This window comes from Biomphalaria glabrata, chromosome 16, assembly GCF_947242115.1.
Source record: "Biomphalaria glabrata chromosome 16, xgBioGlab47.1, whole genome shotgun sequence".
Taxonomy (NCBI): Eukaryota; Metazoa; Mollusca; class Gastropoda; family Planorbidae; genus Biomphalaria; species Biomphalaria glabrata.
The window spans coordinates 12,366,743-12,385,879 of record NC_074726.1 but is presented as its reverse complement, the minus strand read 5'-3'; the positions used below and the strand labels follow the sequence as shown (position 1 = coordinate 12,385,879).

The 19,137-nt window shown below is 35.5% G+C and overlaps 1 protein-coding gene across 1 annotated transcript in view; it reads left to right on the top strand.

Moving 5' to 3' along the window:
• LOC106057282 (ADAM 17-like protease) overlaps nucleotides 1-19,137 on the top strand; it is a 42,630-nt gene that overhangs the window by 412 nt on the left and 23,081 nt on the right. Inside the window, exons 2-11 of the mRNA XM_056014476.1 lie at nucleotides 9,256-9,382; nucleotides 10,481-10,614; nucleotides 10,989-11,077; nucleotides 13,084-13,193; nucleotides 13,363-13,466; nucleotides 14,315-14,436; nucleotides 16,726-16,818; nucleotides 16,992-17,093; nucleotides 17,809-17,950; nucleotides 18,838-18,936. Coding sequence (XP_055870451.1) covers nucleotides 9,256-9,382; nucleotides 10,481-10,614; nucleotides 10,989-11,077; nucleotides 13,084-13,193; nucleotides 13,363-13,466; nucleotides 14,315-14,436; nucleotides 16,726-16,818; nucleotides 16,992-17,093; nucleotides 17,809-17,950; nucleotides 18,838-18,936 — 1,122 coding nt within the window. The remainder of the gene's footprint in view (nucleotides 1-9,255; nucleotides 9,383-10,480; nucleotides 10,615-10,988; nucleotides 11,078-13,083; nucleotides 13,194-13,362; nucleotides 13,467-14,314; nucleotides 14,437-16,725; nucleotides 16,819-16,991; nucleotides 17,094-17,808; nucleotides 17,951-18,837; nucleotides 18,937-19,137) is intronic.

The window sequence follows — 19,137 nt, the reverse complement described above, 5'->3', positions numbered from 1 at the left end:
AGTAAAAATGAGAAACACCCATTATGTACAGATGTATTAATGTTAGACAAAATAATTTAGTCCACAATAAAATAGTTCTTTTTTTTTTTTTAAGATTTATTGCAATCATTGTGTGTGTGTGTGTGTGCTAAATAGATGTTACTTTTCATTATCACTGAATTATGAATTTTTACAATCTCTGAGTAAATACTTTTTTGTGTGAATTACCTACGTCTGTATTTTATAGGACAATATCTGGATTGAGATTTTTAAAAAATAGCTTTTATGAATTGCTAGACCAGATTCCATTTTATTTTAAATAGTTTTTATTTTCATAAAGAGCATTTTTCATGCTTATAGTAACTTATAGCATGCTCAGAGCACTATGGTCCAATCTGTTTTCAGGATCACTAGGGGGGGGGGGGGGAGGTATCCAGGGAAAATGTTTTCAGTAATGCTTTTAGTTGCTCAGTAAGCACAACTCTGATTGAGTCCGATGTTGAGAACCTCGAGCCAATTATATGTAGCTATCACAAGCCCAAGCGTTTTATGTCTCTCACGCTTGTCATATAGCGATTTCTATTTCTTTATTTCTCTTGCTGTATTTTGAAAGTACGGTAAACGATGTTAGGTCACTGCAACCTATGCAACCACAGTGAGCCACACAATGTCATCGAACCCACTCTAATCCTAGGTGTAAATTATTAAAACGAAACCATTTTATAACTTACAACAGATTTTCCGTGGTCTTCTGGTTTACAAGAAGCTCCTGGAATGTGACTTCTCACAATTTATGGAAAAAAGATACTTTCGTGTGTAGGCCTACTGTAATAGTCCTGCCTTGTATTTGTTAATGGCTGTCGGACTTCGACACTCTGGAGGCCTCAGACAGGACAGGGGTGAAGAGCCCCATGTCCAGGCCTGGTAGTTGGATAAAAGCCTTTCTAACCATCAAGGGGATAATGGCGCCTACGGCGCCGACGTCCTACTGGACTTCACTGATGGAGGCATGGGCAGAGGCGGCCTAAGCAGTGCGCGGGCCCTAAGCCGTAAGTGTAGGCTATATATCCATACCACATCACATCACGCTAATGTCTCGTCCGCCTCTATTGCTGTAGGTCTTATTTTTACTACAAAACATAGTACCTTACGTATGCACTGTGCTATTGGCCGTTTGACTACATTACATAATGTACTTCATGAAAGATTTTGCCTTAAAGTTTAATCAACGTAACTAATGATTAAGACATTTGTTCATGAACAATCAACAAACTACATAATAATATTTCTGCTAAACACTCTGAAGGTTAAGATTATGGCCGCCGCAAGAAGAGCGCAAAAGGCGATTGTTGATGCGAATAATGTGTGCTTGAACTTCTTGGTGCTTTCCCTTCAAGTTTACACCATTGTATTTGTATCCCTGGACACGACAATCGGCAATGACCTGACCAACGTTCACAGCGCAGCAAGAAGCGCCATGACAAACCCTTTCCTGTTAAGTTGTCAACATTAGGATACGTCCAAAAAACTTAATATAAGGGACATCAGCTCTTTGTGGCTAACATCAGGTGTGTAGTCAAGAATGACGGGAAAATATTTTGCAAGTTTGATTTTATCAATAATGTTCCCTACAGCGCGCGCTACAGCAATTTTACTTTTCAAATTTTTCTTGCATCACGTTATTTGTTGTGCTACCATTTGATATTCACAGAGCTAAATCCAACCACAAAGTCACACACTTAACGGGATGTACAGAAACCTCGTTCTGCTGAAATTTATGTCATGTTAAGAGCTTACATAGAAACAGTATTTGGTATTATAAAGATGCCTGGAAAGATTTCCAAAGATATTGAGTATATATGAGAACTGTTCTGGTTTTCGAAGCTGACAGTGTCAAGGGAATTTCCAATCGCGGGGCCTAGGGAGGTTGTCCCACTTGCCACCCCCTAAGGCCGCTACTGGGCATATGCATAGCCAGGGGGGTTGGGGGTTCAATAATGTTCCCTTTTTTTTCTGATTACATCAGGTCCATAAGCTGTTTCGAAACTGTCATATCTTTGACATATGCTGATAACGCGAATGTTTATTTGTATAGCATTAGGGCCTCTTCTGGCCTTGTTAGAATGTTCTTTGTGCAAACATTTAATAACTTTATCCCGATCAATTTTGTTGTTGCGTAGTGCCACTATGTTCACTGAGTAATTTAACCACAACACATATGTTTAGAAGCAAGCATCGTCTCAACAGACAAAACGTTTAATAATCATAATAAAATAGTACATAATAACTTGGCAACTCCAGCCATGGAAATACATCACTTAGAACCCATTTATATTACATCTTGTATCTCTTACACAATACATACATACATCTCTTTACTCTCAGGAGTCCAAAAGGTAACCAATTATTTCTTCATAAATAAGGCACGAGATAGTCAAATGACTATTAACTCACTTCATGTCACATTGAATCTCAAACGAGTATGTGACAGAAACCTATGCCAGATGTTATGTTCTGGTGTCTGGGCTGTAAATTGTTTGATAGTTAATTTCGAGCCTTTCCTGTTTCGTGCAATCTTTAAGCGCGCGAGAGAGTTGTCATGTTTTTTACACCTTCAAATCAATTAACTTCTGATACGAAGCAACTTAGCATATAGTGATTTCCCTGAAATAAAGTTTATGAGGATAAGCTATATAATTGTAATAAACTGGAATAAGCTAATCTGTAGTTCATGTCCGACCATGTACGCTTTATTATGGACTTGCAATTCAAAATTCTGTAGCACGTAGTCGTGACGATTTTTTTTTTCATTTGCACATAATTATAGCTATCATTATATTTAGTAAAGGTCTAGAATATGATAAAATGTTATTTTCTTTTTGTCTTGGAGGAAAAATTCTAGTCAGCTGTCAATTTGAGAAGATCTTTGAGTTGGATGGCTGCCTGGTCGTGCGGTTTGTGCGCTGGGTTGTCGTTCAGATTTATCAATGGTCAAGGGTTCAAACACTGCACGCTCCCATCCCCGTCGTCCTGTGAGAGGTTTGGACTAGGAAGTAATTATCTTCAACTCTGAAGGAACATCCGAAACATGTAAAACATTTTACGAACAAACAAAACAACATGTTAGGTGCATTTTTAAATAGTTAGGCCTACTATAAGTGAAACCAGACAAACTGCTTTAGGTGTAATCAGTGCCTGCTTCTCGTGTGCTTCTGATGTGTGTTTTATTTGTAATCAATTATTCATCTGTTCTTGAACCAGTTTCCGTGTTGTACGTTGCAGTCTGTCCATCTTAGCATAAGTGGCTGCTCAAAAGCACACCAGCAGTCACATTAATTACATAATCAAAAACCAAATTGACCATGGTTAGGAACACTTCAGGGATGGCATCTTGAGGAAGGCGAGACTATTGGCAGACAAACTAGGTAATGAATTAGTGCTGCCGATAATTTGTAGTCGACAGACACACCAAGCAAAAAACATTTGTTTGGATTTAGGGATTATTAAAGAGCACTGCTTTACAGTCCGTATCTGGATTAGTTAGTTTCTTCGTAAAGCCTCTCTTTTCAAGCAATACTAATGCTCAGTTCAACCTGTTTTGTTTACATCCTAAAACGAAGCAAGAGCATGAAACAAGTAGGCCTATTTATCTACTTATCTTATATCATACAGACGTTACTTCAAAAAAGAAGATGAATACGTCCTACGCGCCATGCATTTACAGTGAAATTAATATCGTATAGGTGGGGGTGGGGGGGGGGGGGCGAGGGGACACCAGTTCTTTTCTTTAATATGCTCGGGGGAAAAAATTGAAGCTACGACTTGGAGCCATAGGTGGCAACTTGCATCCCCCTGCCAAAAATCCTGCGGGCGCTCATGAACACCCGAAATATCTTGTCTATGAAATATACAATGAAAAATGTCTTGATGTGAAATGAAATCTACATGTTCTTAGCAGCTTGTTGCCCAGATACTTAACCACTATTAAAGACGAGCACATCAATTTCAACACATAAAACTAGCCAATTACTTCATACAGACTTTTATAATTGCTTAAATTCTCACGTGACTTCTACTGTGACCTAATCACTTCTCTTTACATCGCTATTTTTCTAAAATCTTCTAACAACTCTCAGGTCGACCGACTACTAGCCTACTTAGTTACTAGACTTGGATTTCCTTCTACTCTTTTTTTTTTTTTTTACACGGCTACTACAGCTTAACTTTCTTCTTAAATGGCTTATAGCCTTGCCGATTCTTTTTCCATGGTTCAATAGAAGCGGGTCACAATGTCATCCTTTCACGCTCTATATTGGCCAAAATCACCTAAATATTAGAAACTGCCACAGGATTACTATTTTACCAGTGACTCAAATACAACAGAACAAAACATAATATTGATCTTATATATAGATCTAGGCTATATAGACTTAACAAAAAAAAAAGCAAATCAACACAAAAAAACAAGTTCAGCATATATTTGTGTTATTGCAACTTTATTAATATAATTGTTAGAAAAAAAAAGAGTTTATATAGTTTATTATATAATTTATGCCTACTAACAATTAAGCGTGCATCACCGATTTAAGCAAGTGTAACAAAAAGAAAATCTCAGAATACTAAGTTGGCAACACCTCTGTGACATCATTGTAAACAAAATGGCAGCGTGCTGAGCAACCTTGACGTTGCTAATGCTTTTTGTTGATGTCATATAAATATAAAAGTTCTCTTTTTTTTACAAGAAAATCTTTTAAAAACACTATTTCAATTTATTAATTGTATTTTTTTTAAAATTTTGAATTTTCAGTGAATCATTAATTTTTGACGCTCATCTTCATGATTACCATATATAGCCATTATAGGCATACTTAATTTAATGAATCATTTTTTGGTAGATCTATTTCTATTTTATTTATTAGATTAGAATAAATATTATTTAGATTAAGTTAGATATCTAGATCTAGAAAAAAAATCTATGTATATATATTATTAGTGTTTAGTATTATTATTATAATAATTATATATAAATATTGATTTATAGTATAGTTAAGTATAGATTCTAGAGTCTAGAGATATAAGTATAAACTCAGCCTCAAGTATAAAGTATTTAAGTTTAAGTATAATTATTATTATAATCTATACAAGTATACTATCTATACTGTCTATAGTCTATAGATAGTAATACTAGATCTAGTATTAGTATTTTTATATTGTTATAACCCTGCCATGCACACCGCCATCCAAGATAGTGCAGAAGGTGCACACTAAGTATTAGTGACTAGAAGAGTAAGGATGTTGACATTATTAGGAGAGAGAACGATTTCTGCCCAAGTCGAGAGCCGATATGAAGATGCTGAGTTCAAGGCTGATGTCCTATGTGTTTGTCATGTCTCAGTGTAAATAAACATCGTTACCTCGTTGAGTTGCCTCCCTTAAGTTATTACATTGTTGTCAAAGTGGATTAAAGGCGACTCAGCGAGAGAAGGTAGGATTCGATCACAATGGCATCTTTCAAACAATTAGACTAACTCTTAGTTAAAGAGCTTAGGAAGGAACTTCGTTACCGATATCTGAAGCTTGGTGGTACGAAGAAGGTGCTTACAGCTTGTCTCCGGCAAGCCCTGATCGATTAAGATGAAGATTCGGATACCTATCTATTTGAAATTCAACCAGAGATTTATGAGCTCATTGGCAAGATACATAAAGCTATTGATGCAATGTGTGTAAACAAATTAACAGTATGAGCGACAAGGTAGATAAAATGGTGTCTCAAGCGAAAGAAGGAATAGACTCATTGGTGAAGAAGCAGTTGCCCGTAGACTTGTTGGTGAAGAAGTTGCATGGTCAGAACTGTGGCTGCACAAACAGTGGTGATGGAGATGCTGGGATTGGAGCGCCGCCTGTGGCAGTGTTGTGGGCAAGTCTTGTGGGCATGACTTTCTAGACGAGAAACGTGACAATGATTGCTGCGATGATCGAATGGATGTTTCGAATCGAAATGAAAGAAACAAATGAAGAAACTAGGGAAGTCTGCTATGTGCCTGAAGATTTTGTTCCTAATGTATCAACAACAAGTACCTCAATGAGCCGAACAGATCAAAACAACCTTGGATCTGCGTCCAAGCTTGCTGCTGTGGACTTTAAAGACCTCTGTTTATCTGTCAGTACTTTTGATGAGAACTCAAACCATGAAAGCCTCAAGACCGTTTCTGATTCTTTGCCTTGGATGTCGTCGGGTGTAATTGCGAATACGGGCCCCACCAATGGCTGAGACAGAAACAACGAATTTGACTTTGCCAGCGGCATAAGAGAGAACTCGATGGTTGGCAACTGCATCCAGGCGATTGACATGAACTGTATATGCGGCGCCCTGTGGGGACAGTGACCATGCAAAGAAACCCAGCTACAAGATCTGAACTTAACAGAAATTTGTACTTCTGCCCACATCAGTGAGAGTGACTTGAATGGTGGTGAATTAATTCCAGTGAAACCTGATGCAGTGGATGAACATTACAAAGATGCTTCATGGGCATACCTTAAGGATAAGGCTGAGAAAGACTATGTGCTTGAAACCATGGCTACCTGTGGGCCTACAACTTTGTCACCAGACATCCACGGAAAAGGTCTGCTGACTCAGCGTCTTAAAACAACAACCCTGGAATCTACTGTGATCACCTCAACCTCCATTTGTGATAAGTGGCTGGCAACCCTGACCTCCACTAACTCTCCCTGTGTCAGCTTGCCGGCATCAGAGGCTATCTTCATCTCAAGCATAGACTGGCCAACTGGAAGAAGAGAAAGCGACAGCTGCGGAAAACTGTGCAGATGGCTTTGTGGGCAACAGGTTCCCTGTCGGCTGTGGTTCCCACCGATCGACCTCCACCTGAACTGTCAAACCTCCACTGCACTGTTTCATTTCAGGACGAAAAGCTCTAAGAAGGGGGCATTGTTTGTTATAACTCTGCCATGCTGCCATCCAGGCTAGTGCAGAAGGTGCGCACTTATAGAAACAATCATGTTTACATGAAAAAGAAGAACGATTTCCGCCCAAGTCGAGAGCCAAAATGAAGATGCTGAGTTCAAGGCAGATGTCCTATGTGTTTGCCATGTCTCCATTTAAATAAACATTGTTACCTCGTTGAGTCGAAAGGAAAAAGACAAATGAAGAAACTGAAGACTGTTATGTGCCTGAAGTGTTTGTTCCTGTTGTACCTGTACCTCAATGAGCTGGACAGATCAAGACAACGTTGGGTCTGCGTCTAAGCCTGTTGCTGTAGACATTAAAGCCCTCTGCCTATCTGCCGGTGCTCATCGTCTCAAGAACAGCCTGACTGGAAGAAGATGAAGCGATGGCCACGGAAAACTGTGCAGATGGCTTCTTGGGCCACAGGCTCCCTGCCATCTGTGTCTCCCAGAGACTAGATGAGTCACTCTCTACTAGAGTTTATAGATCTAGTAATCTAGTTTAGTAGATGATATCTAAAGTAAAAGTATCCAGGTAGATCTTCATCACTGTGACTGTGACCAACAAGCCTGCTTTCAAAAGGAGAGATCATGCACGCATCAGATACTGACTCTGCACATCATTTTGAAACAGTCCGTGCAATGGAAGTCCTCTTTAATTTTTATAGACTAGACTATAGATGAGAAGTTGTTTGACAGTGTGGGCATTCTGACCCTCTAAAGACTAATGAGACACTTTATAAATCTATGGAGTACCTGAAAAATTACAAATATCATCAGGAAGTCATGTGAGGGGAGGATAAATTGGAGAATAGTGCATGACAGACAACTGACAGGCGCATTTGATGTCCAAATCTCCTTACTTTTTACTGCTAGCCATAGATTGATTGGGTCTTAAAAACAGAAATAGAATGGTGTACAGTGGACACTGTGGAAACAGCTAGAAGACCTTGACTTCACAGATGACCTGGCTCTTATCTCTCTAACACAACAGCAGAGATGCAGGAAAAGATAAGCATCATTGCAGATAATTCAGTTAGAATGGGTCTTACCATAAACAGAGGGAAGAGCAAGGTGCTCAAGATTAAGGCTTCCAACAACACACCCATTACAGTCCAAGGCAAAGCACTGAAAGAGGGGGAAAGCTTAAATGCAAATAAATGTCAGAACCCGCATTGTAAAGCTGGAGCATCCTTCCATCAGCTGAAGAACACCTGGGGCTCTAGGAAAATTAGCACCACCAGCAAGATCAGGCTCTTCAACACCATTGTTCATCCAATACTACTTTATGGAGCAGAGACCAGGAGAACTACCATCACTACCGTGCGAATCATCCAGGAACAGGAACAAAGCAGCAGCATGATTGAAGTAGTGTCACAATCTTCACAAACCCTTACCCGGATTCCCCCCCCCTCCCCCCACCAGGAAAGATGAAGAGGAGAAGGCCCAGGGATACATGCCACCATGATTTCTAAGCAGATGGGCTAGATGTGGGGACAGTTGGAGAGACTCGCCCAGAACCGAAATGCCTGGAGGAAGCTGGTTGGTGACATATGCCCCAGATGGGACGAAAGGCAGAGATGAGATGATAAAGTCTAGATATCTAGAGACTAGACCAGTACACTTATGTCAACTAGAATCTAAATATAAAATTTAATTAGTCCATTCATAACTAGACCTTGCAGATTGACATAGAAGGGCTATGGGTAGGATGTAATTATCTTCTCTTTTGAATTAACGTAGTCATAGACTGTAAACAAAAATGTTTTATGTATCATGTTTTGGATGACATTAGACAAAACAGTTAGGCACATGAAGGGCATGCATCATGGATGGCTGGTGATGAACACACCAGAACCAGGAAATAGGTTGAAATTTCTGCATCTCTTGAGGCAGATTACATAAAATTTAACATTTAGTATTACCACTTATAATGCCACTTTTAGCTTCTAAGCTGCTTGTGCCAGATTTATAATAATTTTATATATATATATATATATATATATATATATTTAAGCTTTGTATTAAAATTAAGATCCAATATCTAACTCAACCTTTAGTTCTGAAACTCTGAAATGTAACTCTATTTTTGGAAATAAATACATTGAACAAAAGGTTGCTGAGCAGACTCGGTCACACAATGAATTTAGTAGGATACCCATTGTGTCAAGCATTATGTCATATTCAAATTAGCTAAATCCATCCACTTCCAATGGCTCTACAGAATGCCTGCATAATAAGTCAAATAAGTAACAAAAAAAGTTGTTGTTTTTTTGTTTATTTGTTTGAATATTATTTGTTTTCTATCTACAGCTGAACTACATGAACAACTTCATTACTTTGAGACACTAAAAGTTGTGGATGTGAAAGTGAGAAAGAAGAGAAGTCTTGACAGCCAAACTTCATTCACCAAGGATGTTACTTTCTCTGCTTTTGGACGGTAAAAATATCATCTCCTGGCATTTTTGCTACTAGCATAATATTGATGCATTCTAATATATTTGTGTACTATCAGTGGGTATTAAGTCAGCAAGTTCTCCACTATGCTTGTCTATATAGGAGGTTTCACATTATTCACATATTGATGATTTTATCTGTGGTTTTATTAATACCTTTTTTCTTCCTATGGCGTGCCTCTACTGGATAATATTTAATAAATGAATATCAATAACATGCTACATAAAGAGTTTTATTATTATAATTTCTTTATGAAAATATATACTAGGAGAGTGGAGTCATTCCACCATTGGTGTTACAAGTGTAAGGCTGTAAGAAAGTGTAGTATATTTTTTCATCTCTGTGGCATTTTACGTCTCGTGAGACGATCTTTTCCCTTTGCAACTTCTTGTGTGACTAAAGAGGCCAATCCTTGATACACAGCTGCGATCACAGGTTGGGCATATAAAATCACCAGGCGCCATTGCACTTTCACCCTTCTTTCTGCTTCTGTTGTGTATGACATCTGCAATCTGTGACCCTTCCTTTATGCTCTCTCTCCATGTGGATCTGTCCAGTGCCACCTCTTCCCAGTTGCCAGTGTCGATTTTGAAGAGCTTCATGTCACGTTTGCATACATCCGTTTTCATCTATGATCTGACAAAGCTGTAAAGGTGTATGAAAGTGGAGTTATTCCACCAATGGGAAGACAAGGCTGAATGAAAGGGCTGTACATTTCATTGTCATTAATAGTATGACAAGTCTGTTTCTTTAATTTTTCTTAGATTATCCTTAATGACAGTCTGGAATCAAAATTTAAACTTAAACAATACATTTGGAAGCTGATCTAGCTTCTTAGGCCATGTTTTTATTTTTGTTTCTTTGTTAATGTTGCAGTCTATTGATTTTACTTCAATCACATGTGAGAACAAGCCAAACATGCTTAAAAGCTTTAAAAATTATATTCTTCATATTTGCTTACAATTATACTTTTGATTTTAAACCTATAGTGTTGCTGAAAACTTTTTAGAATGCCTTGTTCTCTTTTTCCATCAAAAAGGGTGTTGTTTTTTTCTAAAGTTAATAAATTTCTTTTTGGCAGGAATTTTAATCTTTTTCTGACTCCTGGTTCCCCTGTGATATCTGCAGACCTAGCAATAAAACTTGTTTATGGAGATGGAAGGACATCACCATTGTACATTGATCACAATGCCTTTTACACTGGCCATTCAGCAGGTTTGTTAGGAAAGACAATCTAAATACCATCCTTAAAACCTTTTTAATTTTGGAAAACATTTTGTCTGTGGGGTTGATTTCGTATTCAAATGTCTCCACAACATTGAGCTCTTCTATTTTATTTTTATTCATTATTTTGTCAAAAGCAATGCTAAAAAGAATTATTTATTTCTTCTAACATATTTATATGAGGTTCAACACTGTACATCATCTTAATCGTAATACCAATTTCTATATATTCATATTAGCCTTAATTCTGTATTTATTTGATACTCCACTATCATTTTATAACCTTGCTATACATTGTAATAAACCATTTAGAAATCTTCTATTCAGTTAACAGCCTTTAGAAAATAATGTTTTCATTTGACTAGATGATGAGACAGTAAAGGTTGATGCCTACCAAGAAGATGGTGCATGGGGAATAAACATCTATGAGAAAAATGAAACATATACACTGGAAGTAAGGCTACCTTTATTTTGTAGCAAAAATATTCACCACAGAGTTTAATTTTTTTAATCCCAATGACATTGTGTTGGTATTTTAAAATAACTACCGGTACTTAGTAATCAGGCGCAGTGGCTGATTGGTGAAGTGCTTGGTTTACGAACCAAGGGTCCTGGGCTCAAATCCTGGTGAAGACTGGGATTTTTAAATTTGGGAACTTAAGGGCGCTTCCGAGCCCACCCATCTCTAATGGGTACCTGACATTCATTGGGGAAAAGTAAAGGTGGTTGGTTGTTGTGCTGGACACATGACACCCTTGTTAACTGTGGTCAGCAGAAACAGGTGACCTTTACATCTGCCTTATAGATCAAAAGGTCTGAAAGGGGAACTTCACTTTTACCTAGTAATCTTGTATCCTAGATTCTGAAAGTCTTCTATCACATTATTCACAATATTAAATTGAAAATGTTAGGTAATTTTGAGAAGTTTATTATAATGTAATTTGTTTGTTTGTTTTTTTCAATTAACTTTTTTTCTTTATGATCTTGCATAATTGTACAACTGAAGAAGGAGCTCATTTGCTTTGTTTGGCCACCCACCTAAGAGAAGGAAAACTCTGAATTATAATCTCAACTACCTTGCAGCTAAACCCTAACATGATTCCTAACTGTCCTATACATTCCTTTACATCCAACAGCAGCATTGAAAGTGTGGGAAACAACTTTCTGTTTATAATTGCTCTCATCTTATTCTTATTTGAGCTATAATAGCTTTATGACTGAAGCTTGTCAACTACTATTGTTCATTTGTAAGTGTGTACAACTCTTTTTCTTGCGGTGATGGGAAAATAGAGTGGTGGGAAGGTAGGGGTACTTTCTATGAGGGAACAGGGCCTAGGGACCAAAAGTTAAAAATGCAGAGGGAGGTGTGTTTTTTTCAGTCAATGATTATTCGTAAGGCCTTAATTTTTCATTTTGGAGATGGAATGATCAAGGCATTGACTCAATCCCATGTATACATCTAACTTTGTAAAGATTTTTTTCGTACAAGCACATCATAAATGTTTAAAGCTTTAAGCGAAGTAGGAAAAAGAGTAGGCCTCAAAATAAACCACCAAAAAAACTAAAGTACTTAAAGTAAACAATAAACAAAGTGGAGACATAGTATTGGATTCTCAGACAATAGACCAAGTAGAAAATTTTATATACCTTGGGAGTGTAGTCAGTATATCAGGTGGAACAGATGAAGACATTAAACGCCATATAAATCTAGCACGTCAGACATTTACACAGCTAAAACCAACCTGGAAATCTCCTTACATCTCAAACAAGACTAAACTAAGAATCTTTAACTCTAATGTCAAGGCTGTCCTACTGTATGGTTCTGAAACATGGAGAACAACTGAAGCCACAACAAAAAAAAATACAGACCTTCATCAACAGATACCTGAGAAATATCCTAAAAATACACTGGTATGACAAAGTAGAAAACACCAAACTGTGGGAGATGAGTGGACAGAAAAACATAGAAGTGCAGATCTTAGAGAGGAAGTGGAGATGGATTGGTCACACCATTAGAAAAGATACCAGCAACAGAGCTAGGCAGACCTTAGAGTGGAACCCCCAGGGAACAAGAGGAAGACCAAAAAGAACATGGCGACGCAGTGTACTCGAAGAAGCAGAGAAGACCGGGAAGAGCTGGGACACCATCAAAAAGCTAGCAAGAGACCGTGGAGAGTGGCGTGTTTTTGTCGAGGCCCTATGTTCCATGAGGAACTCAAAGGAGTGATGATGATGATGACATCATAAATGTTAGCAAGTGAAGATATGCACTGCTAAAACAACAACTGGTTTCTAAGTGAAAGTTTTTTTTTACATTTGTTGATGGTGTCTTGATTCCCTCATAAAAATAGATGGACATTGCATCGGCTGCCCCTTAGGTTTCTAAGTGTTTTTTTTTTTAAAGGAAACTTTACTCTTATATTATTAATAGCAATGTAATCGCTGTTTTTTTTTCTCCAGCCATCTTGGCGTCACTTGCCACCTTCAGATAATCACTCCATGATAGTCTATAGACACTCAGATATAAAATGGAATAACTTATTCCCAGAGCTGAACAAAACTCATGACTCGTAAGTAATGGTTTCATTGTGGTGTTTTATAAAGTTACTGAGTTAATAAGTAAATCCCAACTTGTGACCTCTTATGAAAGATTTATCATTCTGGTTTGATTAAGTTATTAAGATAAGGAGGACTATACTATAATCATCCCAATCAGTAACAAGAAACGTTTGCTTTTAGAATAAAAGTCTGTGGAGCGGTTCACCCTGAAGATGATCCAGACTTGAAACCAGTGCAGCACATGGCAGATGAACACCTGCATAATGAGAGAGATAGTGAGACTGGTAAGTGTCTGGTTCATTTTGTTTTGGTTTTTGTCATGGATTTAGTGGTAGACTCTTGGTGATGCACATTCATTTACTATGTTTGTGTTCAAGAAAAATAGAAACATAATTTACAGGAAGAAAAATAGACACATAATTTACAGGAAGAAAAATAGACACATAATTTACAGGAAGAAAAATAGACACATAATTTACAGGAAGAAAAATAGACACATAATTTTCAGAAGAAAAATAGACACATAATTTACAGGAAGAAAAATAGACACATAATTTACAGGAAGAAATATAGACACATAATTTACAGGAAGAAAAATAGACACATAATTTACAGGAAGACATATAGACACATAATTTACAGGAAGATAAATAGACACATAATTTACAGGAAGACATATAGACACATAATTTACAGGAAGAAAAATAGACACATAATTTACAAGAAGAAATATAGACACATAATTTACAGGAAGATAAATAGACTTTTAATTTACAGGAAGAAATATAGACACATAATTTACAGGAAAATGTCATTTTTCTTAAAGCTTGTAAGCAGATTTTGTGATTATGTTTAAAATATAACAAAACATTAATGAGAAATAATGGCTTATTGAGAGCTAAGCTGTACAACTGAGTATCCCTAAGTTCCTAATCATAGTCTGATTCTTTTTTAGTTTCAAATAAGGTTTATTATTAATTGAAATATGCTAAGTGAAGGTGCTGTCCTTAGAAACTGTTGTTTTTAGCTTCTGGTTGAGCTCTACTTTATATGCAATGTGACTGTTTATATAATTTTAATTTAGATTTTTGTAAAAATATATTTTAATAAGACAGTTTACTACTAATTCCAGAACACAGCAGGACAAAAAGATCACTCTGGACTTTAAACACATGCCACATCATTGCTGTAGCAGACTACACATTTTTCAATGGGCCTGGCGGGGGGTTTCCTCACCAGACAGCTAATTATCTTGTAAGTATGTATAGTAATCTTTTAGTAAACTTTTATCATAAGCAGCCTTAGAGTTTCAGTCTAATTTCACAATATTTCTTTTCTTGTTTTTTTAAACAATGCAAAAAAAAAGTTTTGGTTTCATTTCCTTGCTGATGCTTTTTAAATTGTTGCTTTATTGTTATGGTGAGCTGTGTGTTATAATTTTCTAAGAATTGGTCTAATTACTGTATTTTCGCATATATAACTTGCAGGTTTTACAAACGAATGGCAGCTGTGTGGGGTTTACAAAATATATTTTACATATAAACATAGCATGATGGGAACTATTGGACATACCGCTGGGTCTTTATATCACTTATTATTCACTAGGTGGCTGTGTACATTGGAAAGCCTTATGAACATCTCATAAACCTCAAAAAAAAACTATCAGGCCAAATTTTAAGTGAATGTACTAAACTAGTGACAATAACCCAATATTTAGTTTAAAAAATTAATTTCAGTTATCCTTAAAATTGATGAAAATTAATCTAAAAACACAATCTAATATACAATTGTATGCACTTATTCATAATGTTTGGTCTGGCAATAGTTTCAAGCCACATTGGAATGAAAAGGTAACCAAATATGTCTGCTTAATGACATTTTTGGTAGTACTTATAAATATTTTTACATTTTCACAACCGAAGATAATCTACATTACAATTTAGTTACAAATTTAAAAAAAAACACTTATCAACCACTTTTTGCAAAATACTTTTAGCAAGACCGTCTGCATCAGTTAATCTATTGTAAATTATGAGTGAGTCTGGTGTGAATGTACACTTTGGTTTCTTATAATGTTTTTTGTTTGGTGTAATGCACAAATTGTAAGACAAATTTCCTTACGGATAATAAAGATTATTATTATTATTATTATTATTATTATTATTATTGCTTAAACATATTCAGAGAAATTATTATTATTATTGCCTTATATCTTCATCTCCACGTAAATTTGTGTGTGTGGAACATTTGTTACCATGTCTTTATAATCTGTGGCATTTTACATCTTAAGAGATGAACTTTACCCTTTGAAACTTCTTGTGTGACTAAACAGGTCAATCTTTGGTGACATTTTTGGTAGTACTTATAAATATTTTTACATTTTCACAACCGAAGATAATCTACATTACAATTTAGTTACAAATTAAAAAAAAAACACTTATCAACCACTTTTTGCAAAATACTTTTAGCAAGACCGTCTGCATCAGTTAATCTATTGTAAATTATGAGTGAGTCTGGTGTGAATGTACACTTTGGTTTCTTATAATGTTTTTTGTTTGGTGTAATGCACAAATTGTAAGACAAATTTCCTTACGGATAATAAAGATTATTATTATTATTATTATTATTATTATTATTATTATTGCTTAAACATATTCAGAGAAATTATTATTATTATTGCCTTATATCTTCATCTCCACGTAAATTTGTGTGTGTGGAACATTTGTTACCATGTCTTTATAATCTGTGGCATTTTACATCTTAAGAGATGAACTTTACCCTTTGAAACTTCTTGTGTGACTAAACAGGTCAATCTTTGGTACACATGTGCAGCTGCTGTCACATGTTGGGCATCTGTAATCACCAGGGGCTGTTGCACTTTCACCCTTCTTTCTACTACTGTTGTGTATGTTCTTATAGAAGCTGTGGTAAAGTGCTTGGATGACAAATTTCAATCCATTGAATGACTGGGTTTGATATATTTTGGCTATTAGGTTGTCCTAAAATCAGCCCAGTAATGTATATTTGAAATGAATTCTAGAAAAGTAAAAAAGGCTTGTTAGTTGTATTTACAAATGAACTACTCTTTAAATCTTGATCTGAGAAACTGATAAACTTCTGAAAGTGTCAGTTATAAAGACCTTTAGACCAATAAAAGAGCTTCTTAATGTCTCTTTTAAGTTAGTGAACTGAAAGTTTAATCATGACTGTTATAGGATTATCATTTGGCCCCACCTCCTTTTCCTGTTCTGCGAGTAAGAATTTGCCACCATCACTACCTATGGAGTAAAGGCTCCAGTACAAAACATATTTGACATAGGGTGTGGGTGCCCATGTGGGTAAAGTATGCTCATGTTTGCATTATGAATATTTCCACATGGAGACATTTAGAGGTCTCAAGTTCCACATTCAATTCTGAAAATATGAAATTACCGGGCTACATTTCATCTGCTCAATGTGCCACTTTGTCTTACTATGACTTTACAATTTATTTATTTTGATTAAACTTTATTTATGAATTGTTTTTTGTGTTAATTACTTTAGGTTCAGACAATCCAGAAAGTGAACTCAATATTTAAAAAAACTGTTTGGAATGAAGAGAGGCAGCTTACAGGACTTCACATTCAGATTAAGGAGGTCTGTCTGTCTTGTATGAATGGAATTGCTTCTTTTTACCTTTATAATAATGTTACATGAGTTACTTTATTCAAAGCATTTTTTGGTTTGATCACATGTTAAATTCTAGTTGTTATTATTTTATTGTTGTTTTTTTTCTATCAAATTTATTATTGATATTTTTGTTTTGACAGATGAGAATACACACTGAAAGTACAGAACCAAAACAATTCCACTCTAACAATAAGCATTATAATATGGATCAGTCCCACTGGCCTGATAGTGCTCTGCTTAAGGTAAGTGGATGAGTACTTAAAGCCACAGAAAAGATTCCCCATATTACATTATGACTACTAGAAAGAAGCTTCAAAAAAAGCTTTAAATAACAGCTATTGAGGTTAGGAGATTGAAAAGGTATCAATTAGTTTCAACTGAATTCGCTTTCGTAGTTTTTAAATTAACTTTTAACTATCACAACTCCAATCCTCCCAATTAAGTGAATGTTATCTATTTATACTTTTTCCTTTGTATGTTCTACAATACTCTGATCAAGATTTTTCCTTTTTATCCTTTTTCTAGAACCTAATTGAGCAACTTTTGAGTTGACCTCAATTAAATATTAATTAAAACATGATTTACGTATGTGATTTTCCATTGATCTGAAATTTAGTAATAATGTCACAGCTAACTGCTGTATGGATTTGTGAATATGGCTTGACTGTACTAGTACTAACAGATTAGACTGGATTAATGACCTTTATTGTTGAAGCAAGTAACTTTTGATATCTAGTTGACTCCTCATAGGAAACTTGAACTTTACTCTTTTTTTTTAACTGCCAGTAATATTCATTTAGAGTAGATCCTATTACCACATGAGAAACCCACATAAGCCTAATGCTGCTTTACAAACTGCAGACATTCCTTCAAATGTTGGGGTAGTTAAAAAGAGGTCAGAAACAATTTTAATTTTATTCAATTGGTTTGATTATTATTATTGTTCTTGTTTGCTAGCAATTTGGTCTGGATCAAGATTTGACAAATTTTTGTCTGGCTCATCTGTTCACACATCGTAAGTTTGATGGCGGTGTACTAGGCTTGGCCTACATAGCTTCTCCTAGAAAGTTTTCTACTGGAGGAATTTGTTCACAGTTAGGTCAGTTGTTTTTTTTATTTTAGTCATTGTATCCCTGTTATGACAAGTCAACAGATAAGTTGTAGTATTATTAAATGTCAGCTAGCAATATGATTCTCTAAAGTGGAACTTAACAAGGGTTCACTCTTTCAGTCGCTGTTAACCATTGACCAAAATTGAAACAACATCCATCTTCACAGGGAACCTTTGAGTGTTACATAATGACTAAGGGGGGCAGTGTATACAAATTTGTTACAATGGGAAGGAAGGGTCTGAAAATTTGTTATGTAATAAAAAAATATATATTTAAATGTAATAACAGGTAAAGTGGTCCCTTGAATTTTGTGGGTCCAATTTCCCTTAAGGGCTATAACACAGGTTTAAAAAAAATAATGGAAAAAAAAACTGCGCTGAAGAAGGTGATACTTTAACCATCATTTTTATAGATAATGATGATGAAAAATGAAATTTAGAAAATAGTAATAAATAAATAAGTCTTTTTAATTTAATTTTTTTGATATGTTGCTCTTTATAGAAGGAGGGAGTTTTATTACAAAATGTTACAAGGAGAGGAGTGATTTTTTTGGTGTTATTTAATATCTGAACATTCCCATAGTTGTTGGAAAACAATTGGTTAAAATCCTGAAAGTAAATTATACAGGTTATACAACTAACACATGTCCATAAGGAACAGGGGGAACAGATTGTTTATGGAATTTATCTTATATTATACAGACATTACTTTAATAAAGAAGATGGTAACATCCTATATATTAATTTTTCTCAGTTTTTGATACTTAGATTTAATTTTTTTTTAAAGTGCAAATCAATCACTGTCCTAGTTATTTGAGTAACTTTTTCAGTTTATTATCACATCATATATTTTATGCTTATATTTGTTTCAATAGGCAGTTCCAAAGTTGCTTACAACACTGGATTCAGTTCTACAATGAACACAAAGGGAAATAATATGCTAACACAGGAAGCAGTGCTGGTTACTGCCCATGGTAAATTAAATTGGTCATTCAGCAATTTTTTTAATATTTTTTTTTTTTTTGGTTGTTAACATTAGATTTTGTCTGTATTCTACTTTGGTGATTATCTTTTTTAACTGAACTATCACAACGATTGAATGATAGGCTTGATTGTGATGCAGTTTCTAACAAGATAAAATTGAAATGTTTGTAGACTTAAAGGTGCAGTGTATG